Source organism: Drosophila arizonae, chromosome 2, assembly GCF_054131065.1.
Source record: "Drosophila arizonae isolate 15081-1271.41 chromosome 2, UAZ_ARI_1.0, whole genome shotgun sequence".
In the NCBI taxonomy this organism is placed as follows: Eukaryota; Metazoa; Arthropoda; class Insecta; order Diptera; family Drosophilidae; genus Drosophila; species Drosophila arizonae.
Window position 1 is genome coordinate 7,940,073 of NC_142922.1, and position 27,664 is coordinate 7,967,736.

Genomic DNA, 27,664 nt, shown 5'->3' on the forward strand with positions numbered 1-27,664 from the left:
CCAGTTTAAACCGGGGTAAAATTCATTTGCCCGTTGTCAGTTGGCAGTTGCCGGTTGCCGGCTGCCACGTGGACTGGTTGCTGGGGTTGGGTGGGGCGTGCCCCCCTGGCTTGTGTAGGCGTCAACCGGCGCCAAGTTGCTTTATTAGATTGCTGTAAAAATGTATATGACGTGCCCCAAAAAATAAATAAATAAAAGAGAGCTATCCGCTTCTCAGGCTAATGAGATACCGAGTTATCTATTCTATCGCCTTTTCATTACTGACAGCTTGGCCCCAAAAGCGCATAGCCTGCTATTAGTGTGGACTGGACAGGTAACTTGAGGTGTTGCACTAAAGAAATTTCTATGACTTCAGCTGACAGAGTCAGTGTCAAATTTACATGCTTATGAGTTGAACAAAAGGCGTACAGTAAAATGCATTGTAATGCAAAGGGAGAGAAAAAGAGCGAAAGAGAGACAGATAGAGGGAGAGAGAATGGGATGCCTTTAATATTTCCCCCATTTGAAATTCTCCAACTGGCAGCGAAGCAAATGCTTGGAAATGAGCAATTCCTTTGGCATTTGTATTTCTACTCTGAAATTGTTTTGCCTTAACTTACGAACTTACAAAGCAAAAAACAGAAAGAAAAAAGTTTCTTTTATTATATTACTTTTATTGTTTGTGTTTGTATTCCCCTTCAGAGCTCTAAACAAAGCGGCGCCACCGCCGAGTATTATATCATATGAGATTAGAGGTCAGCTCCGGCAGTTACTTAACTATATTATGCACTAAACTTTTCTTTTGTAAACAACATTTGATCTAATTCAAATTTGATATTCTCTATTTGCATTACAGAACCGACGGAACAGAATCTCCCATACTGGCTGAAGACGCTGGCGATGGGCACGATAAACCCCGATTGCGATACGGAGAGTTGGTTATACTTGGGTAAGTGCCATGATTTCAAAGTATTCTTAAAAGATTCCATGTCTTTAAACTGGTTCAATTTTATTTTTATTTAAAATTTTCTAAATAGTTTTTTTATTTCATTTAAATTATATTTTGTAAAAGTTTTTTTTAAAAACCTTTGCAGTGCTGCAACGTAGACAGGTTTAGATGTTTTCAAGATTAAAGAGCTTTAGCTTATTGTTATTATGGCCTAATTTTATATGAGCCGGTTCTGGCTTAAAGTTCTAGTCATTAATCTGTTTTACAGATTACTTTTATTTATGGTAAAACTAAGATCCTCAAATAATCCCAACTGAATGCGGCTCATACCAAAAATTATAAACGAAAATCCATTGCGGCTTAAGTCAAGCTTAGAACTAAAGTTATTAATTGGATGCTTGGGCAGATGGTTTGTTCGTAGCTTCGGTCTATAGATGGCATTGACCGACAGATTAATACAATATCAAAAAAGATAAGCAACAAATAAAAGAAGAAAAATATATGTATATATACATAAAAAAAAATCTTATAAAATTCTGTTTTATTAATACTAAAATTAAACAATTGTAAAAATGTCAATGAGTGTAATAAAATTCTTATTTATGATCTCTTACTGATTTTCGTTGATATTTCCCATGCTCTTGCTCCAGTGTGCGTTGCCCTGCCTTCCAGCTGTGTACAGTGTTGCCTGACCTGTGCAAGCCAACCGTGCTGGGGCGTCTATAGAACAAAGGGCTTAACTCTTGCTGCTCTGTAACGCTGTAAGCCGCAACCAGTTTGGTTTTGGTCAGTCAGTCGGTCGTTTGGCCGGTTAGCCGGTTGGCTGGGGAGTCAGTCAGCCAGTTAGGCACATAAATTAGATTCACGCTGCAGCCGGCAGCGCTCTGAGATTGATGATTTCGGCCGGCAGCTGCGATGCCCGCTTGTACATCTTGATGGCTGTCTGTCTGCCCCGCTCCCTCTCTCCCTCTCTCTATCTCTCTCTCTCCCAGTCTCTGACTCTGTCTGACCAGAGACATTTGACATTGCGCTGATTACCCGGCGCGCACGCGTTAGCTGACTCACACGTGAGTCAAATGTGCTTGCGCCTGAGTCATTGTCATTAGCACTAGCTTATCGCCGTATAAGTGCTGTAGTGCATCTTCCCCAGCTCCACAACTCAAGGCTCAACAGAGGCTCGTCTACAACAACTGTTCAAATGTTTTTCATTTCTGAGCACCGCAATGGATCGTACACCGTTCGAATGTCTTCGTCTCGCTGCTTGGTGATATATGATATAAAGACAATTGTGAAGGCAATCCCCGTATATAGTATTCAAGAGCAGTCAAGGCATTTGTCTCATGCTCGTACCAGGTCTTAATTGTTCCCGTCAAATTTGAACAAAACAACTTTTATTTCTGTTGCTTTGGTTTCTTTTTTTGCTTCTTTATTTTTGTTGTCGTCGTCGTCCCACTGTCGTCTCGCTTTACTAATGCGTTAAATATCATTTACAACTTCTTAAATGTGAACATTAATATATCATAACATCACTAGCATTAGTGTCCGAGTAATTACGGGTCTCAAATGTCCACATTTCCCACTATGCTCAGACCTTGTTTATTTTGTTCGAATTATTTTTGTTGCTTTTTTCACTTTGATTTTCCAGGAACTTCATATGTATTTATATATCCCATGTTGGATATTCTATTCCATAGAAATTGCCAAGCAATTATAGTGTTTTTGTATACACACTAAGGGTTTGGGTTCATCGGCACGTTTTCGAAATGCTTGTTAATAAAATCGTATACTATACAACATTATTATTGTAATTTTATGTGGGCTGTCAGCTCATTAAATTGTCAAATGTTAGGTAGAAATGGAACTTTTTTTATCTAGGTATTTATGAGTTCTGTGGGCTTATGTATTCGAAAAAATACACAATAAATATAAGGCAATTAAAAGATATCGAAGCAATTAAATTCAGTAAAAGCCTTTATTTAGCTAAAGTTATTATCTCAACATTAATGTTTCATGTTTTCCTAACACTATTACCTCAATTTGCTATAATTGTAATAGCGCACATAATTATTTAATCAATAAAAACTATTTTTAAAGCACCGTGGTAATAAACTCTTCGATCTAGGCCTTTGATGGGCAGTGTGCGTGCCTTTTAGCTAATCAAAGAGCGATCTCTGTGCGATCGACAGCCGCAAATGATATTAAGAGATCTTTTAGAGCGCAAACCATTTGACAACCTAAAAACTTCTCTGTTGGCTGTGTATATAGAAAGAAACCCATAGAATTCCAGTAATGAGCTGGTAATTAACTTATTGACTCGCCAATGTACTCTATTCGAAAAAATTCCCTTATGGTATATGGTATTTCAACTCATTATTCGTGTCTAGGGCTGGAGTATGGGCAAGGCATGACTGATTGTGTAAACACATTGCCGACCGACGCAGAACTTGACCTATAAAACAAATGAAACAAATTGTTCTCGCTGTGGGTTTCGTAATATTCGTAGTCCCAAAATGGAGACTGATACGCTGACTGGGGTCTGTGTGTCTCTCTAACGCAGCATGCACTGCTTTGATAATAAATCAGCCAAATAACTCTAGACTCATGAGTACAATATTGTTTCATTTCGTTTCATTTGCAGCTACAATGGCTACTTGCCGCAGGGCGATCGCGGCCGTCGGCGCTCCAAATTCGTGCTGCACAAACGCACGGAGCCGAGCGGCGTCAAGCGATCCAAACACTATATCGTACAATCACCACAGACATCGAAGGCTATACTGGATGCCAACCAGCACTCTATATCGTACACACTATCACGCAGTCAGGCCGTCATTGTCGAGTACAAGGAGGACACAGAAACGGATATGTTTCAGGTGAGTTCATAAAAGAGAAGAGAGACCAATTGAAGTACAAAATGCAAACATATTTGTGAGTGATTACAAAAGGAAATAAATATATGTATAAGAGATGGATTAGGAATTAGAGAATAGTTTCTTGCGAGGATAAATCGATTTAGTCCCAAATGAAATAACATAGGTTATTTATTTATGAATAATTTGGAAACTCTCACACTTCCGAAGGCTCGACTGGTTATATTCTCCCCTGGAATGTGGGATCTGACTGGAGAATCCGGCCTCCTTAGCTTGTATGCGCCAAACACTTTCAATAGTAGTAGTAGTAGTAGATTGCAGTGATATGACTCTAAACAAATTTTCATCTTTTAAAATGTTTTCGTATCAAAGTCAATTTTTGAGGTTATATAAGAAATCGAACATATCAACAATTTTACATTTATTTCAATATTGAATAAACTTTAAATATAAATCATAAAAAGGAAAAAAGAAGAATATAAAAAAGATAAAAACAAAAACAAATGATAAAATTGTGAAAATAATTTCTAGAACAATTCAAAGTCAAAACCAAGTTTTTTTTTTGCTTATCAAAAATTATAATTCCAATTTATTTTCAACGTTTCAACATATATTGTTAACCTGAACTTTAGCTCACTAAATTATATATTTGTTTCAGTCGATAAAAGCTTAGTCATTCCATAATTTGCGTTAGTTTTGACATTGAGTATAAGGATAAATCTATTTATAATTTATATTGATTACCGTTTCGGCTCTGGCATGGCAACGCGTCCAATTTCATTTGCACTTCCTTACGAGTTTGAAGTGAAATACCAATATTGCATGATATGGCATTTATTTGAACATTGATAGATGGATCGAATGGCAGTTGAGTGTTGCACTAAGTATGCGTGTCTGTGTGTGTGTGTATGTGCGTGTGTGTGTGTGTGTGTGTGTAGATACAAGCTAGGTCAATCAATGAGGGCCTAATCAGCAATTGCTTTGACTAATCAGACTATGGCTCCACTATTTTTAGGTGGGACGCTCGTCAGAATCGCCCATCGATTTCGTTGTAATGGACACGTTGCCCGGTGATAAGAAGGATGCGAAGGTAATGCAGAGCACGATTTCTCGTTTTGCGTGCCGCATTTTGGTGAATCGATGTGAGCCCGCCAAGGCAAAAATCTTTGCCGCCGGATTTGATTCGAGCAGAAACATATTTTTGGGCGTAAGTAAACTGTAAACCAAACTCTTTATGAAATTCTCATGCTAATGAGCTTCATTGTTGTTTGCAGGAAAAGGCCACAAAATGGCAAGATAATGTGGAAATCGACGGTCTGACCACTAATGGTGTCTTAATAATGCACCCCAAGGGCTCGTTCTGCGGCGGCAACGCCAAGTGCGGCCTATGGCGCGAGTGCTCCGTGGGTGGCGATGTCTTCAGCCTGCGCGAATCGCGTTCGGCACAACAAAAGGGTCAGCCTGTACGTAACATGTTTATAATGTCTATAAAAAGCGAAGTGTATCTAATTTATATGCTCTCATTTGCCCAGATCTATGATGAATGCAACATATTGCAGGATGGCACACTCATTGATCTCTGCGGCGCAACGCTGCTCTGGCGTTCCGCCGAGGGTTTGCAGCATTCACCGGTAATAAACATGAACTGAACCATTATTTTGATTGACCTTAATAACCCACTCTTCGTATTTACAGACCAAACACGATTTGGAAAAGCTTATCGATGCCATTAACGCGGGTCGTCCACAGTGCCCGGTGGGCCTTAATACATTGGTTATACCACGTAAAGTAAATATCAGTGATCAGGTTAATCAGCCTTATGTGTACTTAAACTGCGGCCATGTGCAGGGTAAGTTCATCTAGTCTTTGATGGAAAATTTTGTGCTAAAGATCGAGAGTTTCTTGTCCAACAGGTCATCATGACTGGGGTCAGGATGAGAATACTGGTGCTCGCCGTTGTCCTATGTGCCTAGAATTGGGGCCAGTTGTTACCTTATGTATGGGCCTAGAGCCGGCCTTCTATGTGGATGTGGGTGCACCCACATTCGCGTTCAATCCATGTGGACACATGGCGACTGAGAAAACTGTCAAGTATGAGCACTTCACTTCGGTCATAATATAAAGAAAATTTCTTAATCATCTTCGTTTTTATTTATCATTCAGGTACTGGGCAAATGTGGAAATACCGCACGGAACCAACGGCTTTCAGGCAGTTTGTCCATTCTGTGCGACACCACTGGATGGCGCGACTGGCTACATTAAATTAATTTTCCAGGATAATTTAGATTAAAGTTGTATATGAATATGCACATCTTTATAGTAGATATGTATTTGTAGTAATTGAACAATGTCGAAGTTTGAAGCAGGCATGAAAACTAGGCTTTATTTATTATAATTAATTAATTATATATGTATTAATACGAAAAATTCAAGAAAATATAAGTTAAAAGAAAGTAAATTGCATATATATGTATTTTGCGAAACTTAATTGCTTTAATTGCTCTAATACAAATGTTTAATAATTATTTCAATCGCAATCATTTACAATATCCACTGCAACAGACCCCAACTTGCATGTCATATATACAAACATCCATATATTGTTTAATAACACTTTATTTCCTACATCAATATGTGTCTGTTGTATAAATTATTTCCAAAGCGATGATGAAAATTGAATTAACAAGTTTAATGTGCATTAAGAATTTCGAGTTCGTAATTGAGTTGAATTGTTTAATAAAATTATACTCCTTTAAGCTAGTATTTGCCCAACTGTTTTTATGTAATTCTGATAGATTGAAACATAATTTAAACAGAAACAATTGCAGCAAATATGGTATTCCATTTTGCTCAGACGAACAGGCAAGCAAGCAAGCAACCAATTAATTTATGTATTTTTTTACCAAATCTAGAGCTTACAAACTAAACAAACAAAATAACTTTAACAAATACCATTTCACAAAAAAAAAAATAAAATAAAATAAAATAAAAATAAATAAATAATATAAATTCTAAAAATATGTACAGTTTAAAATGTTTGCCGCGACTAAGAGAATGTTGCGCTTTTTTTTCCCAAAAATCAGTAGATTTTGGGGAAATAAACAGAAATCGTCTCAGCCATTATTACAAACAAATTTAAAGCCTACACATTATAAATTATTATGTTACTCACTATTTACATTATATAAATTGATTATTTGTATTATTATTTTGTATGCAAAGTAAAAAGAAAAAAAAAAAAAAACGAAAAAGTTCAACAACAAAAAACACACTGTGTTCAAGAAATATTGGGGACGCGATAATGTTAACAAATACCACAATATTGCAAATAAAAATTCAATAAATATAATAAAATGTAAAATAAAAATCTAGCGATACACATACAAATTACATACGCGTGTATATTTTGATTAAAGCGTGCATTGCATAAAATATTGAATTGTAGTTTTAATTTAGCGCGTATAGGAATTTATCAAGGGCTGCAGTAATTATTCTATCCAGCCACATTACCAAGTTCGCCTATCGTTCCAAAATTGCTATCGATTCGTGCAATGTAAATTACGGTTACCATACTGTAAATTTAACATTGCTGTTAACTTTAAATGGTGGCGCCACTAACCATACAAGCGGTTAGTGTTAGCGCTGTCCATCATCTTGACTCATGAAAAGTTAGTTTCCTACAACTTCTTGACTTCATGCAAATTCAGAACATTAGACAAATAAGGAAGACAATAATTTTTTGGCAAACCATTTTAAGAGTTCTTCACTTAGAAGGGAAAAAACTTACATATTTGTGAGACATTAAAAAAAGAGAGATCAAGGAAAAAATGTAATATAGTGGAATCCTACTCAAGAATCGACTCTCTTGACTTACAAGTCTAGAGTCACAACCATATAAGGTCACAAAATTTGCTGATGTACATAATTACTCCTTAATAAATGCAAAAAGAACCAAGTATTCATGAGGTTTATTTTTTTTGCTTCATCATTTTAGTGATTTTTTGCACTTGTTAGACTTTATATGTATAATTTTATTTAATTCTTTCAATTCATTTATATGTAATTTCTAGTACCAAGTAGATGCCAACATCTGAACTCTTATCTTAAAGTCAATGAATATTTAAATGGTAAAAATATGCATGAAAAAAAATAAATAAAAATGTATTGAATATCTTATCCGAGCTCGCAAAAAATTAATCATATATTTAATCTAAGTAATACATTCAGATGAAATATTCAACAACTGCAATTACAATTTAAACAAGGCGGGTTGTGCTAAAAGGAAACCAAAGTAGTGGCAACGCCGAACCAAGCAATCTATATTAATATCGATACATCGACTAATGAGCATCATACCAAATTGTACTCACTCACACACTTCAACCTTTTCGTTTCCGAGAGTATATATAGCAGTCGCTGAGAAAACTTTCGTTATACGTTTGTGAAGCCTCATAGCCGGTTATTCGAACGTAGTAATTCTCTCCGAGACAGACCTCAAACAGTTGCTCTACAGATTTCTATAAAATTTTCTTTGTCGTGTGAAAAAAAAATTTTATAAAAACTCAATATGGTAAGTGAAAATATTTTTTCATATTTTGTTGAAAGTAAAGAAAATAGTTTTATTCATTGAAATATGGCTGTCACTGCCCAACATGGAGTGAAGCCATGTTTCAAGATGGCGGCACCGCAAAAGTGGTGACGTCATGAGAAAAATAAGATTTTGGTTATATTTCGAGAAAATGTCTCATAACCATGATCTATTAGAAATCGGCTTAATTTAAATCTATAAAAAGTGCATAATTAGAGATAATTGCACTTCTGTGACAAATTTTCGCTGAACATGTGTGATGTTTCGCTCACACACACTAGTGTGTCAGCATCGTGATGGGTGCGGCTTTATCGATTTATTTCTTTCACTTCGGCAGAACAGTTTAATCAAACTTCCTATTTCCTTCTTCTATTTATTTATAGCGTGAATGTATCTCTATCCACGTTGGCCAAGCTGGTGTCCAGATTGGTAATGCCTGCTGGGAGTTGTACTGCCTGGAGCACGGTATCCAGCCTGATGGTCAGATGCCCTCTGACAAGACCGTTGGTGGTGGCGATGACTCGTTCAACACCTTCTTCAGCGAGACCGGCGCTGGCAAGCATGTGCCCCGTGCTGTGTTTGTTGATCTGGAACCGACTGTGGTCGATGAGGTGCGCACTGGCACTTACCGCCAGCTGTTCCACCCCGAGCAGTTGATCACTGGCAAGGAAGATGCCGCCAACAACTACGCACGTGGTCACTACACCATTGGCAAGGAAATTGTCGACTTGGTGCTGGATCGCATCCGCAAGTTGGCTGATCAGTGCACTGGTCTCCAGGGCTTCCTGATCTTCCACTCTTTCGGTGGCGGCACTGGCTCCGGCTTCACCTCGCTGCTGATGGAGCGTCTGTCTGTGGACTACGGCAAGAAGTCCAAGCTGGAGTTCGCCATCTACCCTGCACCTCAGGTGTCCACTGCGGTCGTTGAGCCCTACAACTCAATTCTGACCACGCACACGACTCTGGAGCACTCTGACTGCGCCTTCATGGTAGACAATGAGGCTATCTACGATATCTGCCGTCGTAACTTGGACATTGAGCGCCCCACATACACCAATCTGAATCGTCTGATTGGCCAGATTGTGTCTTCGATCACAGCCTCTCTGCGTTTCGATGGTGCCCTGAATGTTGATCTGACTGAATTCCAGACTAACTTGGTGCCCTACCCACGTATCCACTTCCCACTTGTCACCTACGCCCCTGTCATCTCTGCCGAGAAGGCCTACCACGAGCAGCTCTCGGTGGCTGAGATCACCAACGCTTGCTTCGAGCCAGCCAACCAGATGGTCAAGTGCGACCCCCGTCACGGCAAATACATGGCCTGCTGCATGTTGTACCGTGGTGATGTTGTGCCCAAGGATGTCAACGCCGCTATTGCAACCATCAAGACCAAGCGTACCATCCAGTTCGTGGACTGGTGCCCAACTGGCTTCAAGGTTGGCATCAACTACCAGCCACCCACTGTTGTGCCCGGCGGTGATTTGGCCAAGGTGCAGCGTGCCGTGTGCATGTTGTCCAACACCACGGCCATTGCCGAGGCCTGGGCCCGTCTGGATCACAAGTTTGACTTGATGTACGCCAAGCGTGCCTTCGTCCACTGGTACGTCGGTGAGGGTATGGAGGAAGGCGAGTTCTCCGAGGCCCGTGAGGATTTGGCTGCTCTGGAGAAGGATTACGAGGAGGTCGGCATGGACTCTGGCGATGGTGAGGGTGAGGGTGCCGAGGAGTACTAAACACACTCCCAAAAAACAGCGCACACGCAGCAAGCGTCATTGGTGGACGTTAAAGGCGTCGAAACCAATGCAAACGTTTTGCCTTCCACACGAATATAACATGAAAAAGAAACTCTAGTAAACGTTGGGGAAAACCTACAAGTATTTTAATGACAAAAACACACTACACATAAATACCAGCAAAAAAAAAAAAAAAAAGAAACGGATCTTAACTTGTGTATGAAAATAAAGTCAGCGAATAGTCAGTGTTGCCAGCAATAGAAAATCTTAAGCGCATTTTCTTTATTCCCTCTTTCTTCCAAGTATTTCTTTCAGTTAGGTTCACTGAACGGGCCGGGCCGGTTATAATTGAAGCTAAATGCCGATGTGGCTGGGGAAAGCAGTACGAGCGCTACACGCTCTATTAATAGTGCAGAATGATGGCTTTCTACTTTACTGCAGTTTCCAGTGCATGAGACTGTACCAGGGCGTGGCATGCACCTAAAATTAGCCCATCTCCCCAAGTTGCCCCCATTCCCCTAGAGGCCTGTTCGTAGCGAAGAAATCAATTTTGTGATGAGTCATGCTGCAGCATAACAGTCAGGCGATGACTTCATTTTTGTATGTGTATGTATCTGTGACTGTGTGGTAATTGCCGGTGGCCTGTACCTCGCCATTTATGTACATAGACATGTTTTACGGGGGTTGCTTTTGCTCGTATACAATTTATGCCTAGGCAAACCGGCTTGTTGTTGCCTGTCGCAACAGTAACAGCCGCCTTCTCTACCTCTCTCTAAGCATGTACTGAATTTTCGAGAAGCAGGCCAACAGCTGCAGCTATCGAATTTTCAGAAAAACACAAGAGCGCACAGGAAATGCACAAAAAGCCGCACAGATGGTCGGCTGCCACATACAATGTACATACACACATACATTCGTATGCATGTATAGAAATGCATACATAGTACATTGCCAACAGAGCTTGATTTCCGATTTGAGGTTATGTGTGGGCTTCTTAATGCAAACGAACATGCATATGTAGATACATACACACATACGTAGTAGCATGTGTATCCATCTTAAAATTTGACATGTACTCTACATTTCTGGATAAAATTATAATTGTTTACTCTCAAATGAAGCTTGTATTATTTATTTTTGATAGCAGTTGCTATGATTAGAAAATGCCCGTTTCAAATCAAATACAATCGACCCAAGCGAAGCCCACATTGATTGATCGTTTATACTCTTCTGACCATATTCCGACGATTGTATTATAGTCATAGTCATTCTACATACACACACACGTTCATATGAAAATCAGTTTTTGTATGATTCAAGTTCACCTCAAGCGCTGATGACGACAGCTCCAATCCATGAAGCCGGCTCTGTCGTATATCTGTGGGCGGTTGTGTGGGCAACAAATTGAAATTGATTGAAACCATACAAATCGGAACAATGCAAATGTACTCATGTATGTACATAAGTATATAAATGTATACATGTAGGTATTTATACGTATATTTAGTTATATAGATAGACATACGAGACAATTTGGCATAGTTAATCGATGTGAATACTTTTCGAGTTTTATCAATAAACCAATAAAACTCGATGTATGTAGAAATGTATGCATACATATGTACTTATACGTATCCATATATAGGTTTGTAAATATATACCATGCACATGTATGTGTATGCATATACCAACACATATACATATTACTTTATGAGTATTTTTCACTCTTCGGACTAAGTAGAAACTATCGATAGTTTTGTAAAAATAAAGTACTCAAAATATGTATATGTCTGGCCATTCGAATATATAATGTGGCAGCACTATTGCCTTCGCGGTAAAATTTAAATATTGAGTACGTAGATATGTTTATGTCAATTAAAAAAAATGAACAAAAGTTATATATACAAGATAGAGAAAACTCGATTTGTAAAACTTTATAAATTGGTTTATTAAGAAAAAAAAAAACCCCTTCAAAATATTTTGCGATAACTACATTTTACATGGTATCCATATTATTATTCAAAAATATTATTTCATTTACCACGTCTTTGGAGTACTGAATTGAGCTCGACTGATCACTAAAGAGATTCTGCGCTTGCAGAACAGCCCGTTGTGAAAGTGCAATAGTTGCAGGTGTAGTAAGGATTTTGCAGCTGACTTGATAGAGCAGGGGAAATACACCTTTATTTGATCGCCACCAGTCTAGGATACAGAACACTTTGCTAAGCGCAACATTTCTGCTCAGATATTCGTTAATTTCATTATTTATGGCATCGGCCTTAGTATCCGTGGAGATTTGCTCCACAAAATCGGAAAAGATGTCAGAATCATGATACTCATCATCTAATTTAATCCTTTTTGGACCATTATCGGGTTCGATGTAAAATTCTTCCATCATTGCTTTACATTCTGCAATTATGTCCTTCCTTTCACGCTCATTATAGAGCAACAATTTCTTTGTAGGCGGAAAAAGAAAGAGGGCGATTTTGTGAAATTTCGTTATATGATTTTTGGCGATTGATTCTAAATAGGTTCTCAATGAACTTTTCAATAAATTAATTTTTGAATTATCCTCGACATTATTCGCACAAAGTTTAGTGAGCTTATGCAGATGAGGGATAACAATATGCAATGTGGGTGTATTGTGCTCCTTCAAGGCCTCAAACGTTTGTGTAAAGCAAACTAAAATATTGGATACAGCCTTAATCTCAATACTGATTGTTGTAGACTCCGATTTATCAACTATACTCTCTGATAAAGCATCCCAATTGGCGGCGACAAACTCAAAGTAGTACATAATTGAATAATGTTGAGACATAGGGTCAGATTCTGATAGCAGGTAATTCAATCTACTGGACGTTTCACATTGTTCAACTAAGCTAATGCACTTTTGTAGCAACTGATACAAATCGACGTTCTCTCTAAAGACCTCTTCAATTGCGTTCTCCAACAAGCTTTTTATGCAACGTATTTTACGCTGATTTTTAAAGGCATCCACTATGGCATCCCCTTCGGCTGCATCGCCATTCGTCACAATGATGGGGTCATCCTCATCCAAATTGCAGTCAAATGTATGTAATGATTTTTCCACACAGGCTCGGATATTTTTGCCTGAAATGGTTAATTAAATTATATAAATAACTATATACTTATGTACGTATTTATACAAATTTGTATATTTAATGGGGATCGATAAGCTGAACTGAAATGTATTATTTTATTATTATTATTATTTCAACATACTGTAAAAAAATGTTTTATGTGTATTCAATATTACGATGCTGATCTAGTATGAAATATTTCGGTCCTTGCTTCTTTTCTTAATATGCTCACATTTGTTGTGCCGAATTTTTCGGTATATATTTCTCATTTAAACTGATTCGTTCGAGCGCGATGCTTTCGAATGCCCAGTACCGTACCGTTTACCAGTTTACCGTTTCAAACCTCCAGTACCAGTGCTATCGGTTTTGCAAAATTCTTCATTCCGTTTTATTTCATTCACTCACTACTCTAACTAAAGCCCGTGTATGAGGGCGAACGGGTGAGAGAATCGATGAATTTAATGAGACAATAAACATTTACCTGTGTTCGTGTCCCTTGCTAATGGATAAACTGCGAGCAATCGACTGACCATGGCAGATTGCTGAATGTAATGCACAGTGACCGTTGCTAAAGACAGCTTTAAGTAATTGTCCATCCATATGGCTGTTGTGATGCTGTAGCCGTTTCTCTTGGCATTGCCTAGCTCAGCTATAATCGCTTGACGCCGGTCTTCGTACAACTCATTTATGGTGAGTGCAATAGTAGCAGGCTTTGGAATTATGTCCTCTGGATTTACATTTTCACCAACATCGGCGCCAATTGAGAGCAAGGTGAGAGCAAATTCTTTCAGCCCAGAATCTTCAAGTATGTGGCTTGAGCGACAGTTTTTCACCAACCACTGGACAGCTGCATCAGTCAATTTGTCCTTGGCCTCGATGTTCAGTGAAACATATTTTGGATTGCGTAGATTCTCTTTTGCCTTGTACTTACGGTAGCATTTGTGCTTGACCAGATTCGATGTACTGCTTGCAAATTTGAACGAACTGAAACAGTTTCGACATGCCACAAAATTTTCAATTTCATCGCCATTTTCATCAATCATCGTTGCAAAAATGTTCCATACTCGACTCCGCCCGCGTTTTTCCTTTAGCTGTATCTGACCACTAATAATTTTACTTTTATAATCCAGAGTTCCATCATTAGCAATGACATTCACTGAGCCATCCAAGGGGGACGGGCATTCAGATTCTGAGCTCTATATTCAAAATAAGCCATGAATGAATTAAATAGTTCATATATATCAACTGTATACCTGCTCATAGAAGCTGATTTCATTTTTGATCTCTAGCAAGTCCATTTTACATTCATCGATATCAAGGAGCAAAAGGAATAATGATAAATTAAAGCGCCAAATGCGTTGAGCTACTAACCATACAACACATAGTCTGAAACGAAACGAGAAGTAAACATCGAAAAATTGTGCAAAGTAAATGTTAGAATAATAAGAAGGACGAAACCATATGGTAAAACATAAGAAGCAAGGAATGAAAAGCGAACGTACAAATATTTTGTTCGTTCTCACTAGCAGCAAATGTTACCAATTTTGCTTATTTCAGGTTAGCTTCAGCATATTACTATTTAATACACATACAAACAAGTTTTCACAGTATTTCGAATTAAAAATAAAAATAAAATAATAATAAAAGATGATGAATTTAACCAAAAAAAAAAAAAAAATAATAAATAAATAAATAAAAATAAGTAAGAACGTTGCAGTCGGGCGTTACCGACTGCGGAATACTCATTCACATCCCATCAACAATTTAGTAGTTAAGTTTCGTTCTAATACTGTAGAATATACAGGTTTTTCCGATTTGCCACGCCCCAACTGGGCGTAGACACCTCATTTTTGGTCAGTTTTTAGAAAGAGATAACGTTACCCTAACTGCAAAGTTTGAATGCTTACCCTAAAAAAATGTGAAAATTACAGGGTATTTTTCGATATGCCACGCCCCTAAAGAGGCCTAAAAATTATTTTTGGGGAATCGATAGAGGAGGCTACCAGTAACTCAACTATCCAAATTTGAAGCTTCTAGCTATTATACTTTAGGAGATATAAACTTTTGCGGTTTGCCACGCCCCCTGTGGGCGGACATATATCCGACAAAACTTTTTGGTCTTGGGTGATCAGTCCGAGTATATATACAAAATTTGAGGTCTCTGCCATCAATAGTGTCCAAAATATAGGAGAATTTAAAAAATCACTATATCTTCAGGTCCGATTTGCCACGCCCCCAACGGGCGTAGACTTATAATTTATCTTCAGACTTTATAGAATCATACCATTAGCTGACGTGCAAAATTTCAGCATTCTAGGTTTACAACTTTAGGAGATACAGTTTTATCCGATTTGCCACGCCCCCAATGGGCGTAGATATATCCGCCATAGCTCGTAATCTTGGGTGGTCAACGCGGACCTACATACCAAGTTTCAGCTTTCTAGCTCTTCAACAAACATGATTTCTGGTATATCGGAAAATGCATTTTCCGATTTGCCACGCCCCTAGTGGGCGGATCGGGAAAATTTTAACACTTTATAAATCGGAGATATACACGAGTATGTGTTCCAAATTTCAAGTCTCTAGCTTCAATAGCGCCGAAATAGATTGCGTTCATACGGACAGACGGACAGACGGACAGACGGACGGACAGCAAGACGGACATTGCACAAAACCAATATACTGATTCACTTTCGTGAATGAGTATAAAAAGTAATTTCTAAACATAGTAGTTAGTTTTTATAAGTTTGTTTATTTTAGCTTGCTATTCCTGCATTTATTTTCTACTTTTAGCTTAATTATACTCATTCACGAAAGTGAATCAGTATATTGGTTTTGTGCAATGTCCGTCTTGCTGTCCGTCCGTCTGTCCGTCTGTCCGTCCGTCCGTCTGTCCGTCTGTCCGTATGAACGCAATCTATTTCGGCGCTATTGAAGCTAGAGACTTGAAATTTGGAACACATACTCGTGTATATCTCCGATTTATAAAGTGTTAAAATTTTCCCGATCCGCCCACTAGGGGCGTGGCAAATCGGAAAATGCATTTTCCGATATACCAGAAATCATGTTTGTTGAAGAGCTAGAAAGCTGAAACTTGGTATGTAGGTCCGCGTTGACTACCCAAGATCACGAGCTATGGCGGATATATCTACGCCCATTGGGGGCGTGGCAAATCGGATAAAACTGTATCTCCTAAAGTTGTAAACCTAGAATGCTGAAATTTTGCACGTCAGCTAATGGTATGATTCTATAAAGTCTGAAGATAAATTATAAGTCTACGCCCGTTGGGGGCGTGGCAAATCGGACCTGAAGATATAGTGATTTTTTAAATTCTCCTATATTTTGGACACTATTGATGGCAGAGACCTCAAATTTTGTATATATACTCGGACTGATCACCCAAGACCAAAAAGTTTTGTCGGATATATGTCCGCCCACAGGGGGCGTGGCAAACCGCAAAAGTTTATATCTCCTAAAGTATAATAGCTAGAAGCTTCAAATTTGGATAGTTGAGTTACTGGTAGCCTCCTCTATCGATTCCCCAAAAATAATTTTTAGGCCTCTTTAGGGGCGTGGCATATCGAAAAATACCCTGTAATTTTCACATTTTTTTAGGGTAAGCATTCAAACTTTGCAGTTAGGGTAACGTTATCTCTTTCTAAAAACTGACCAAAAATGAGGTGTCTACGCCCAGTTGGGGCGTGGCAAATCGGAAAAACCTGTATATTCTACAGTATTAGAACGAAACTTAACTACTAAATTGTTGATGGGATGTGAATGAGTATTCCGCAGTCGGTAACGCCCGACTGCAACGTTCTTACTTGTTCAATCCGTAATTTCAGTACCGTATTATTTTGGTTCGTTTGGTTTGCTTTGTCTACGATTTTGTTTGTTTAGCTTGCAGCATTAAAGCAGAGCAAAACAGAACACTTCGGGACTTGTCGTCTCGTTTTATTTGTATGTACATATTTGTTTTCATATTTGTGTAGCCCGAACTTAACAGGGGCCCGACCGCTAAAAATTTAGCGTGCAAAATAATGTTATCTTTGTTATATAATTCGTGTTTTCTGCTTTATTTATTTTCACTCATTGAACTAAAGATCGTGTGGTATGAGACCAAACACATACTCATACTCACACTCAATCTAATTCAATTCCATTCAATTCGAATTAATTAAATTTGACGTGGGTACATTATGAGTGAATACACGCAGACCTCACCACCAATTGAGACATTCGAATACTTCTCGGGGCTTTTTAAGTACTTGGTATTTTTATCCGCTTACTTACTGTTATATCCTATTATATGCCAGAGTTACTTAATAATAATAATATAACTTTATGTCCGTTCTGTTTTCAATTATAAATACAACAAAATGTTTAAGTTCGTCGTCAGGGTAGTCGGCCGATTACAAATTAAGTTCTGGCACGAATTGACATATTGATAAATACAAAAGTATCGATAACATCAAGACAACTTTCAAATTTTAAAGAGCTCAAGTTTGACAGTTCGTAAGAAATTGTTATAAATTTTTTTTTTATTTATTTTTATAAAGAAATATTTAAATTATTTATTTATTTAGGATTTCTGCTGTAGAAAAATTTGTTCTACATGTCTAGTCTATGTGTTCTCTGGTCAGTGTCTCTAGTTAGTGTTGGTATTCAGATATTTGGTATTTTGTGGTGGCTAAACAATAACCGATTAAAGCGATAATAAACTGATCAAGTATTTTAATTCTAATAAAAATATCGATGCCAACAAGCAGGCTTTGAAATACTTATTCGAGTGTGTTTAAATGTACTTTGTTATTGTTGCATTCAGAACCGACAAATACAAAGATTTATGTTAATAAAAAAATTAAACTATGGCAGACAGCAAGGATACTGGCACCGACTCTAAGTTTACATATAAATCTTTTCTTAATAGTGCTGATACCAAAGAATTAAAGGATTTTCTTGAAAAGCGTCTAATTGACTGCGGATGGCGAAAGGATATTGAAGAAATGATAAGGAAGAAATTGAAGGAAGGTGATTCAGCTAATGTTTCACGCGAAGAGCTTGCCAAGAGTATTATACCGGATGTGAGTATCGAACTGGCCAAGTTTATATTTACTTGTCTTACATTTTAAATTTATACAGGCTCGCGCTATGGTGCCAAATGAAGTGCGCGAGGAAATGATGTTACGCGTACGTGAAGTCCTGGAAGCTCCAGTGGCAGCCTCTAACGACAAGGAAGAGAATTCCGATGGAGGGATCTGTTAGCACAAGTTCATCTAGTTCAAATTAAAAATGTCCAAGACAAAAAAAAAAAACATAGTTTAAATTCTAGCACTTTTGCTGTGGTTTATTAACGTGTAATTAAGTAATTGTTTATGTACATATGCTTACGCCTGCTAATGCTAATTACGAATTGCGCCATTAGTTGTACAAATGTATGTAATAAATAAACAACTTAATTATATATATATATATTTATATTCGATTTCTATGTGTTACATTCTGTACGATTGGCTAAACAAAAAATAATATACATATGTAGTTTGGGGGGTTTAGGAACGCGGTTTTAGCGGGTGGCTCTGTGAAGAATTAGGCTACAAATAATAGGGCTAGTTGTTAATTCTGTTGCGTTTTACTTATTCAATAACGAGTCAATTGAAAAGTCTTTGAATTTGGCGTTGGAATCATCGATAAATAGCTGTGTTTGCTGTTCTGGCTGTTGTTGTTGCTGCTGCTGTTGCTGCTGCTGCAACATTGTTGTTGGCAGCATTTTCATTAATTTGTTACGCGGCTTGCGTAAGAATTTGGTATTGATTTGAAATTTTTGCGGTTTGGTGTTGGTCAAAAGAGTTTGTGGCGTTGTTATTGTTGATGTGGTTATTGTTGGTGCTGTTGTTGTTGCTTGAATGGCGCTTATTGTTGCTGCTGTTATAGTTGATGTTACTGTTGCTGTTGTGGTGGCAGCAGCTGTTGCACGATGTGCTTGCCGCCATCTGCGCAGCTCAGAGCTCGATGTTGCGCTCACTTTATCTGACACTGTAGCGGCAACTGCAACAGTGGCTGTTGGAGGCCTCACCGTCGCGGCGTTGGCACCAAAGCATTTCAGAAAGTTCTGCACATGTATTAGGCTATCGGTCTCATCTTTGTGCCTTCTCTGTCGCTGTTTGTCCTCGTTCTCATCCTCCGCCTCATAGTCCACCGAGGAGTGCTGCTGCGAGGACGATGAAAACGTGGAAGAGCTGCTGCTACTGCTGCTGAGCTGAAATCGAAATAATTGATTTCATTTTGTTTTCTCAAATGCGACAGCGCGCGCACTTACATCGTCTTCTTCATTGTGGTGTTGCTGCTGGAAGCTAACGGCAGTTTGCTTCAGCTTTGTGTATGTGTGGATTTTGGGTTTGTCGGTGATCAGTGGCTTTGTTGTGTTGCTGGTGCTATTGGTTGGCCGGATGCGTCTGGCCAGCGTCGGCTTCTTCTTCAATGGATGCGGGACCTGTTGCTGCTCATGCTCACGATATGACTTTCAGCTAGATTTGGCGAGGTTATCGTCGCGCCTTTGTTGGGACTGTAATAGAGGTGACAACAGTATGTTAGTTACTATGCGAGTGCATCTGTAATGTTAACGCATAGAATTAACAGTAACAGTTTATAATATCTTTCAGCGCTGGCACACAAAAACAACGAACAATTTACCATATACAATTATTATTAATTTGTTGTGGCAGAGTAAAATTTTTGGATGAGAAAGGCGCTTGCAGTTTGGGGGCAAAACAAATCACATGAATTTGGAATTGGTTGAAATATTGATTGAATGTAAATATACAGCATGATGGGTCGGCATAAAATCAAAATGATATAAACATGAAACAACAACAGATATTGGATAGATACATACACATATATATAGATATACATATATGGTTGGATGTGCATATGTATGTGTCAACTGTAATTGTAAAATGCTCTAAAGGAACACTCTCTCACGCACACGCACACATACAAACACAAACACACATGCACCCACACGCACACACACTACCTGGTGATGCGTGCTGTAGAGCGCATGTTGCGCTGCGTAGGAAGAGGTGGAGGAGCTACTCAAGTCATCAACGTGAACGCCGCCGGCACCCAACTGAACTTGAATGCTAGGAAAGTGGTGTGGGTGGTGCGAATGCGGATGCGCGTAGTGTGCCACACCATGTTGCAAGCTGCCTGTTGTTGTTGTTGTTGTTGTCAACGTAGCTGTTGCTGCTGTGGTTGTTATTGTTGTTATAGTGGTTGCAGCAATCGCTGTAGCTGACCCACCTCGTCCAATTGCCGCAGCCGGGCCCATACCGACGCCCAACATATGAGCGGCGACAGCGGCACTGCCGTGGTGCAAATGCGATGGCTGCTGCTGTTGCTGCTGCTGCGATTGCAGATACGTCGCATGTTGCTGCTGCTGTTGTTGCTGCTGCTGCTGCTGTTGTTGATGTGTTGTGTGCATGCTGTTGCTGGCGCTGTTATTGCTACTGTTGTTGCTGTTGCTCGCACTACTATTATATGATCCATGAGACGTTGTAACGTGTCTAATGCAAAGATTTAACAGTGACTTAGTTGCATTTGTAGTCATTTTATAACTCACCTCAAGCCCAAGCTGGTTGTATTGCCCATGGCTAGGTTGGCAGCCGTTGGTGTCGCTGATGTGGTTGCATTGGTGTTAGACGCTGTGGGATTGTTGTTTATATTGTTGCTGTTGCTGCTGCTGTTATTGTTGCTGTTGCTGGTGCTGCTGTTGCCACGAAAGTCCAGAATGCTGCTAGCGCTGCTAGCCCGACTGTTGGCCATTGTTGGTATTGTTGTATTTATAGCGGTTGTGGCCAGCGACACGGCTGCTGCAATTGTTGTGGCAGCATTGAGAGCACTGCTGCTGCTGCTGTTATTACTGTTGCTGCTGCTGTTGTTGGAGGCTGACGTGAAAACGGCAAAAGTTGTACAAGTTTTCTCTTTTTACACACATGTTAAGCTGTGAAATACTATTTGTGTGATTGATTGTGTGTGTAGCTCAGTTGCATGCACCAAAAAAAAAAAGTCTGTACAGAATGCCCGATAAACTTCACCATTTAACATGACTGATTATAGCAACATATTCTGTTAGCATAGAGTTGAGATTAGATTCAAATGATAACGAGCTGTCACTTAACAGAGACTGCAGCTGTTAGTTGCGCCCATGCCATTGTTAGGCTTTTACAGTGGGTGAGAAAATGAAGATTTGATTAAACACAAGTCAAATAAATATAATTTGTTGATAGATTTTTTTGTTTGGTTTAAAAACACATTTTATTCATTTTTAAAATAAATAAAATAAGGAAAAATTTTGCGTTCGTATGTGCATAAAAGTAACTTAATTTTAATCATATTTTGAGTAAAGTAAAATAGCTCGGTTTGTTACATGTGTAGGAAATGTAAGTTAAACCTTATCTAAGCTTATGTGGAAAACTGATTGAAAGTGTAGATATTTGTACAAGTATTCATTCTTTTGAAAATGTTTCCATTTGTTTTGAATTTTTGCTGGATAAAATGTATTGTTTTTACTTATATATATTCTGTTATATTATGTTATGTACAGTGATCGCTTGTACCCAGTTAAACTTAAATTAATTTAATTAATGCGAGAATATATGCGAAATGTCATTTGTAGCATTAGTATGAGGTCTGGCAACGCCAGGCATAACTTAGACTGTTATTTTTACTTTCTTTTCATGTTTAATATATGTATGTATGTACAATTACAAAAACTTGAATCCATTTTGTAGGCGCCTCCATTAACCATGTATTTGTAGTTATGTGTGAGTGTGTGAGTGGGTGTGTGTATGTGTGTTGCGGGTGCCGACACCAAGTGCTATTGAGTGGATGCCACTACTTACCATGCGTCTCGGCTTTGGCATTGTTGATTGCATTGTTGAGCGGTATCTGGAGGCGGGCATTGACGGCCAGCAGGTGATCCCGTCGTGCTATCAGGCTGGTCACATGCTCCTCGAGGCGCAAATTCTCGCTCTGCAGCTGATGGAGGCAGTTCAGCAGCGAGGCAACTGTGTTTTTGAAAAAAGTGCAAGTTTAATTCGATTCGCTCGCGGTATGCGTGTGTTTCTCTTTTGGGGATTAGCCATACTCACTGTCGAAATGCTGCGCCTGCTCCATTAGAAACTGGGAGCCTTGCTCCCACTGGCGTTCCAGCAGCTGTTCCAAGCTCTGCGGTATGGGCATGTTGCCATTGATGCCGCCGCCGCCAAACATGGATTGCAGCGGATTCGGCGCTGGCGTTGCACTGCCCGCAGCAGCAGCCGCCGCGTTGGCATTGCGCTGCGAAAGTAAAGGAAAAGAGATTAGTGGGACGACTCTAACTAATTGAACTGTGGTATTTAATTACCTGCTTGCCGGGAAAGGGCACACCAACAAATTGCGATGTCATGGGGTCGGACGTGTAGATGGCATGATCCTGCACCTCCATGTGCAGTTGCTCGGACAGCTTCTGGGCCACGCTGCTGTTGGGATTAACATGATTGCCCAGCATATGGGTGGCTGTGTGCGTTATGATGGTGTTGCCAGAGCTGGAAGTGGTGCTGCTGCCACTGACGCTCGTCGCACTCGTGGCAGGCGTGGCAGGGGGCGTGGGCGTGCTGGCTGGCACGGTGGCAGCTCCGATGCCATTTTGCAGGATGCGCACATCCTTGAGATCCGGTTGAGTGGCAGCCGCTGTTGCTGCTGCGGCTGCCGAAGCAGCAGCCGCTGCCAATGTCGCATCCTTGGCCTTGCGGCCACGCTTGCGCACATTGCTGCTGGCCGTGGTTGGCGCTGCTGTCGCCGTGTGCAAAGCGGCGCCAATTTCCGAGCCGGGCGAACTGGGCGGCGAGTCCTTGATGGCGCTAACCGGCAGCATGGGCACATCCAGCTGGCTGCTTATCGTTTGTGCCTCGTAGCTGAATTTGAGACCGCCGCTGCTCGTGTTGTTCATGTTGCTGTTGACGCCTAACAGACTGTTGCTGCTGCTGCCGATGGCGTTGTTGTTGCTGCTGCTGCTGGAGGTGGTTGCTGCTGAGATGCTGTTTGAGCTGCTGGCCGTGTTGAGATCGGGTGTCCTGTAGCATTTTGATGTTGATTTATTGTTGTTTGTGGTTGGTGTTGTTGTTGACGATGTTGTGGTTGACGATGACGATGATGATGATGTGGTTGTTGTTGTCGTCATGGAAGAAGCATTTGTATTTGTATTAATAAATTGCAAAATTTCTAGATCTTGGTGTTGCTTAAGCTGTTGTTGTTGTTGCTGTTGCTGCTGTTGTTGCTGCTGCTGTTGCTGTTGCAATTGACTAAATTGACTACTAGCTGAACTAAGATTAGTGGGTGAGGAGACGTTAGCGGGTGGTGCATTGCTTAAACTACTTTGTTGCTGCTGCTGTTGCTGATACAGCTGCGACTGCTGCGCCCGCAACATTTTCTTATTCAACGGCTTGGCAGCACTGCTGCCAGCAACATTGTTGCTGTTGCTGTTGCCGTTGCTGTTGGCAGCTCTACTGCTGTAACTAGCAGCAGGTTGCTGGGCCTGTGTGGACATGTTGACGGGGGAGTCTAAGAGACTAATAACAGCATTGCTGCTGGCTGAGGACATTGAGGATGTGGAGGAGCACGAGGAGGATGCTGAGCTGCCGGCATGATCTGTGGCAGCAGCATGGCTTTGGTTATTGTTGTTGTTGCTGCTGCTGCTGTTATTTTGGTTACGCGTATTGCGAGTTGTTGCCGGCGGCGAGTCAATGGAGGAGGAGGATAACGCCTGCAACATGACCACTGGGGATGAGTTTGCCGGCGCCAGAGCTTGTGGCGGTGGTGTAGGCGTGGCACGATAGTGGGGTGAGCTGTGGCGACTGCCGCTGCTATTGCGGCTCAGCTTATCGACTGTGCTTAGACCAGTTGCTGATGCACTCGAGGTTGTCGCCAATGTTGTTGTTGATGTTGCTGCTGCAGATGCTGATGTTGCTGCTGCGGCTGTGGCGGCAGCTGTTGCTTCACTTTTGTTGAGCGCAGCAGCGCGCTTCTTGCCCGATCGGGACTGCGGCTTGGTGGGCGTGGTCAGCGATGAATTGGACGTGGAGGAGGATGCGCTGGCAAGCAGCGATTGTTGTTGCTGTTGCTGATGCTGCGACGATTGTGATTGCTGTGGTTGCGTTGTTTGGTGGTGGTTGTGGTGGGTTTGGTGAGCTGGGTGATGGTGGTGATGATTACCATTCTCACCCGATCGCGATCTACGTGTTGTTGTGGTTAGTTGTTAATTTGTGGTGGGTTTGTTATATTGCAATGTGGTGGATAAAGCAAAATGTCAGGCGAGAGCAATAGAATAGGGAGAGAGAAAGAGAGTAACATATTTTCTTTAGAGAGCGCAGTATGTGAGTTAATATTGGCGAAATGAGTGCGTATGTGTGTGTGTGTGTACGTGTGGATATATAAAGATATATAAATGGAATTGCAGCACGTGATTGGCTTTCGCTAGAGCACAAACTGAAAACGTAATAAAAGCAACGCAACAAAACAACAGAACACAACTGAAACTAATCGAAACAATTTGTTTGTTGGCCTGTCGTAACTATGAGCCATGGTGAATTTGCTGTGGTGAGTTTGTTTCCATAATTACCTGCTGCGTCGCGCCGGTGCCGCCTCCTGCTCCTGCAGCTGCTGCACACGAGTCGTCTGCTTCTCAAAGCTGATCTTCAAGTTTCCGCTCTCCGTCGTGGTGGCCGTCAGGTTGACCGAGCTGGCGCTGCTGCTCACCAGCCCACCCAGCGCTGGCGAGGACTTTCCGCTCTGATGTTGTATAACAGAGCCGGAGCTGGTCGCACTGCCTGCCGCAGTTGCAGCTGTCGCGGTGCCCGTTACAAATGCGCTGCCGACGGTCAGCGGTGACTGTGTCGCCTGAGCTGGGTGCGTTTCTGTGTGAGATTGAAGAAAATAATAAATTCGTGCTATTTATTGTAATTTAGGCATGTTGCTGAACTCACCATTGCTGCTGCTGCTGCTGCTGTTGGGCAGATTGATGCCAGGTACATTGGCCGTGGACAACGGCACCGAAACATACAAGCTGGGTGCACCGCTGCTGCTGCTGCTGCTGGTGCCAGCTGCTCCACTTGTGACAACATTGTTGTTGTCCTTGTTGCTGCTGCTGCTGTTGCCATGCTTGCTGTTGCTGCTGCCGGTGCTGCTGCTGCTACTGCTGATTGTTTTGCTTGCCTCTGACTTCGCATAGCCACCAATGGCCGCACCGCCAACCACGCTGCTTGCACTGCTGGTCGAGATGGTGGGGGCGATTGATGTGCTCGCTGTGGTTGCTATCGTCGTGCCACTTGGTGCTATCGCTGCGCTTGGCACTGTGGTGGCTAACGTGGCATTCACCTCAGCAGTGGCGGATGTTTGATGCGTGGGTGGACTCAATTCAGTGCGTTGCTGCAATCGATTAAGAATGGAAAATACAAATTAGTTAAGTTAGTTTAGTTTAAGTGGGAAAATCTATTTCTATAGAAAATGTCAAGGGTCAAGGGTAAGGGTTAGGGTTAAGGAACTACATAAGATTTGGCTTAGCAAATGCTCGAGTTGATTTCCAGAATTCGCGTTCATCAGATGAAATCTGGCGATAGCAGCTCTTAGTTTTTTTCTTCTTTTCTTTCATATGCTACAGCCATTAAAAATCGTGTCGACACTTCCGGCCGCAAATTGCGGCATGTAAACACACTTGTTTACAGACATAAAGCGTAAGAAAAACAAACTGAATCAAAACACAAGATTAACATTAACATTGGACAGTAACAGCCGGCTGTTAACAGACAGCAACAACAATCAAAGCAAAGCACAGTTGCTTTTTACTGGGAAGGGGTTACGGCGGCGCCGCATGTGTTCCATATAGATTATAAAAGCTGCCAGTCAACAGACACATTTACACACACGCACTTCTACATATGTATGTATGTAATGCAGCTCAAGCTTATCGGCTGCGTCGTCGTCGCTGTCAATGGTAAAAGCAGCAGCAACATGTAATAATGTGACTTAGAGTCAGAAAAATGCAGCAGCCGCTGTCAAAACTCGGCGAGGGCAAGAAGTGCTGCAACAATGGACGAGTTTTTTTTTGTTATTTTGTGGTTTCCCCATATGTTGCCAGATGCAACGATACACATCTGTGTGAGTGTGTATGTGTGAGTGTTTAGAACGAGCAGCCAATGCTGCTTGTGCAGCTAATGCACGAAACAATAAAGAGCAGCACAACAGACGTTGGGAACAGCCGTTCCCATTCTCTCATGGTATCGTGCTCTTTTTCAAAACAAACTGTTCCCTTTTATTTGTTCCCACTCTCTCACTCTCCCGCTCTCTCGTTTTAAATGCGTGAGCGCGTTGTTGTTTATTTGGGTGGTGGGGGTTCAGTAGCTGTCATTGATGTTGTTATTGTAATGGTATTGTAGTCACGTAGACAGAAACTATGCACAGCGTTGCCACCTGGTCGTAATAGGAACAACTCCAATCAGAAGTCACAAATCATTCAACGCCCTGCCACCTACCTACCTGTCCAGCTGCCAGCCAATCTAGCCTGCCTGTTGCTGAATGCAATAAAAAGTGTCGAATTTCTGCTAAACACATTCACGCCTCATTAGATTTGGGTCAAGAAAACGCAAAGACAAAATACAAACAAGACGCAGAGGCTGTAAAAAATCGGTTCTATGAATTCAGTACGGAGCAGCTGTTGGCCAAAAGTGTCCGCCATTACTGAAAGTGATTATCCTGTTGCTGTTGCTGCTGCTGCTGCAGAAGCTAATATCCCATCAACCCCTTTCTGGATTGCGTGCTTTGCATTTGCATTTGCGAATGGGTCTCACTGTACTTCCGTACATAATTCAATTGCTGTACAACTCTTTTTATTCGTAGACCCTAGCAAGCCTTTGCGAATTCAATAAAAGCGACAGCCGGAAACCAAATACCAACTATAAATATTATATTGGCGTATGTCTGAGTAGCTTTCCGAGAGGGTTCGCTCTCTCGCACACATTCTCACACTCTCCGATCGGGCCACAGAAAAGGGTTGTCCTGCAGCACATTTCGCAAACCGAGCACATCGCGAAATTTCCTGAATTATCCAAATTGAAATAAATGGATAACAGAAAAGGAATGCCAAAGGCAAACAAACAAACGCGATTGGAACAATGTACGACCGAAGGAACGGCTCCTGTGTGTTAGACAGGACATTGAGTTTGTCTTTGCCAGGTAGAGACTGAATGGAAGAGCTTAAAAACTAAGCCATAGCAAAGTATTTCAATACTCTACTTTTGACAATAACAGCATTAGCTTTTTGCAATTTGAAGTTCAACTTCATTTTATAGAAAGTATGCAGATCAATTGAAAAAATTTCAATGAAAACTATTAAAAAATATATGCACAGCTTC

The 27,664-nt window shown here is 40.7% G+C and overlaps 5 protein-coding genes across 8 annotated transcripts in view; 3 read left to right on the forward strand and 2 right to left on the reverse strand.

The window, feature by feature from the left end:
- Positions 1 to 6,558, forward strand: part of Pli (E3 ubiquitin-protein ligase pellino) — a 34,092-nt gene extending 27,534 nt beyond the window's left edge. The window contains exons 3-10 of the mRNA XM_018017663.2: positions 836 to 928; positions 3,567 to 3,798; positions 4,811 to 5,002; positions 5,070 to 5,258; positions 5,328 to 5,426; positions 5,491 to 5,644; positions 5,709 to 5,886; positions 5,959 to 6,558. Coding sequence (XP_017873152.1) covers positions 836 to 928; positions 3,567 to 3,798; positions 4,811 to 5,002; positions 5,070 to 5,258; positions 5,328 to 5,426; positions 5,491 to 5,644; positions 5,709 to 5,886; positions 5,959 to 6,085 — 1,264 coding nt within the window. The 3' untranslated portion in view covers positions 6,086 to 6,558. The remainder of the gene's footprint in view (positions 1 to 835; positions 929 to 3,566; positions 3,799 to 4,810; positions 5,003 to 5,069; positions 5,259 to 5,327; positions 5,427 to 5,490; positions 5,645 to 5,708; positions 5,887 to 5,958) is intronic.
- Positions 6,559 to 8,206: 1,648 nt separating this feature from the next.
- alphaTub84B (alpha-Tubulin at 84B) lies at positions 8,207 to 10,381 on the forward strand. The gene is made up of 2 exons (XM_018017662.2): positions 8,207 to 8,365; positions 8,767 to 10,381. Exons 1-2 carry the CDS (start codon positions 8,363 to 8,365, stop codon positions 10,114 to 10,116), a joined length of 1,353 nt encoding a protein of 450 aa, XP_017873151.1. The 5' UTR covers positions 8,207 to 8,362; the 3' UTR covers positions 10,117 to 10,381.
- A 7,518-nt stretch (positions 10,382 to 17,899) lies between these two features.
- Positions 17,900 to 18,684, forward strand: e(y)2b (enhancer of yellow 2b). Its single transcript, XM_018018556.2, has 2 exons — positions 17,900 to 18,298; positions 18,357 to 18,684. Exons 1-2 carry the CDS (start codon positions 18,083 to 18,085, stop codon positions 18,477 to 18,479), a joined length of 339 nt encoding a protein of 112 aa, XP_017874045.1. The 5' UTR covers positions 17,900 to 18,082; the 3' UTR covers positions 18,480 to 18,684.
- LOC108615483 (uncharacterized) lies at positions 18,535 to 19,737 on the reverse strand (the record flags this gene model as incomplete). Its single annotated transcript, XM_089462057.1, has 2 exons — positions 18,535 to 19,473; positions 19,534 to 19,737. Coding segments are annotated over 2 exons (831 nt in total), but the record flags the coding sequence as incomplete, so codon positions are not given.
- Positions 19,639 to 27,664, reverse strand: part of Alh (coiled coil domain containing protein Alhambra) — a 31,207-nt gene continuing 23,181 nt past the window's right edge. Inside the window, exons 7-14 of one of the 4 annotated variants that reach the window (XM_089473267.1) lie at positions 25,241 to 25,682; positions 24,877 to 25,171; positions 22,624 to 24,490; positions 22,370 to 22,556; positions 22,121 to 22,285; positions 20,839 to 21,163; positions 20,520 to 20,782; positions 19,640 to 19,779 (exon numbers count right to left, since the gene is read on the reverse strand). In XM_089473267.1, the coding sequence (XP_089329393.1) occupies positions 19,757 to 19,779; positions 20,520 to 20,782; positions 20,839 to 21,163; positions 22,121 to 22,285; positions 22,370 to 22,556; positions 22,624 to 24,490; positions 24,877 to 25,171; positions 25,241 to 25,682 (3,567 nt within the window). In that variant the 3' untranslated portion in view covers positions 19,640 to 19,756. Of the gene's footprint in view, positions 19,780 to 20,253; positions 20,783 to 20,834; positions 21,164 to 22,120; positions 22,286 to 22,369; positions 22,557 to 22,623; positions 24,491 to 24,876; positions 25,172 to 25,240; positions 25,683 to 27,664 lie in introns of those variants that run through there. The other 3 variants (XM_089473262.1, XM_089473270.1, XM_018018549.2) reach the window with 3 other exon arrangements.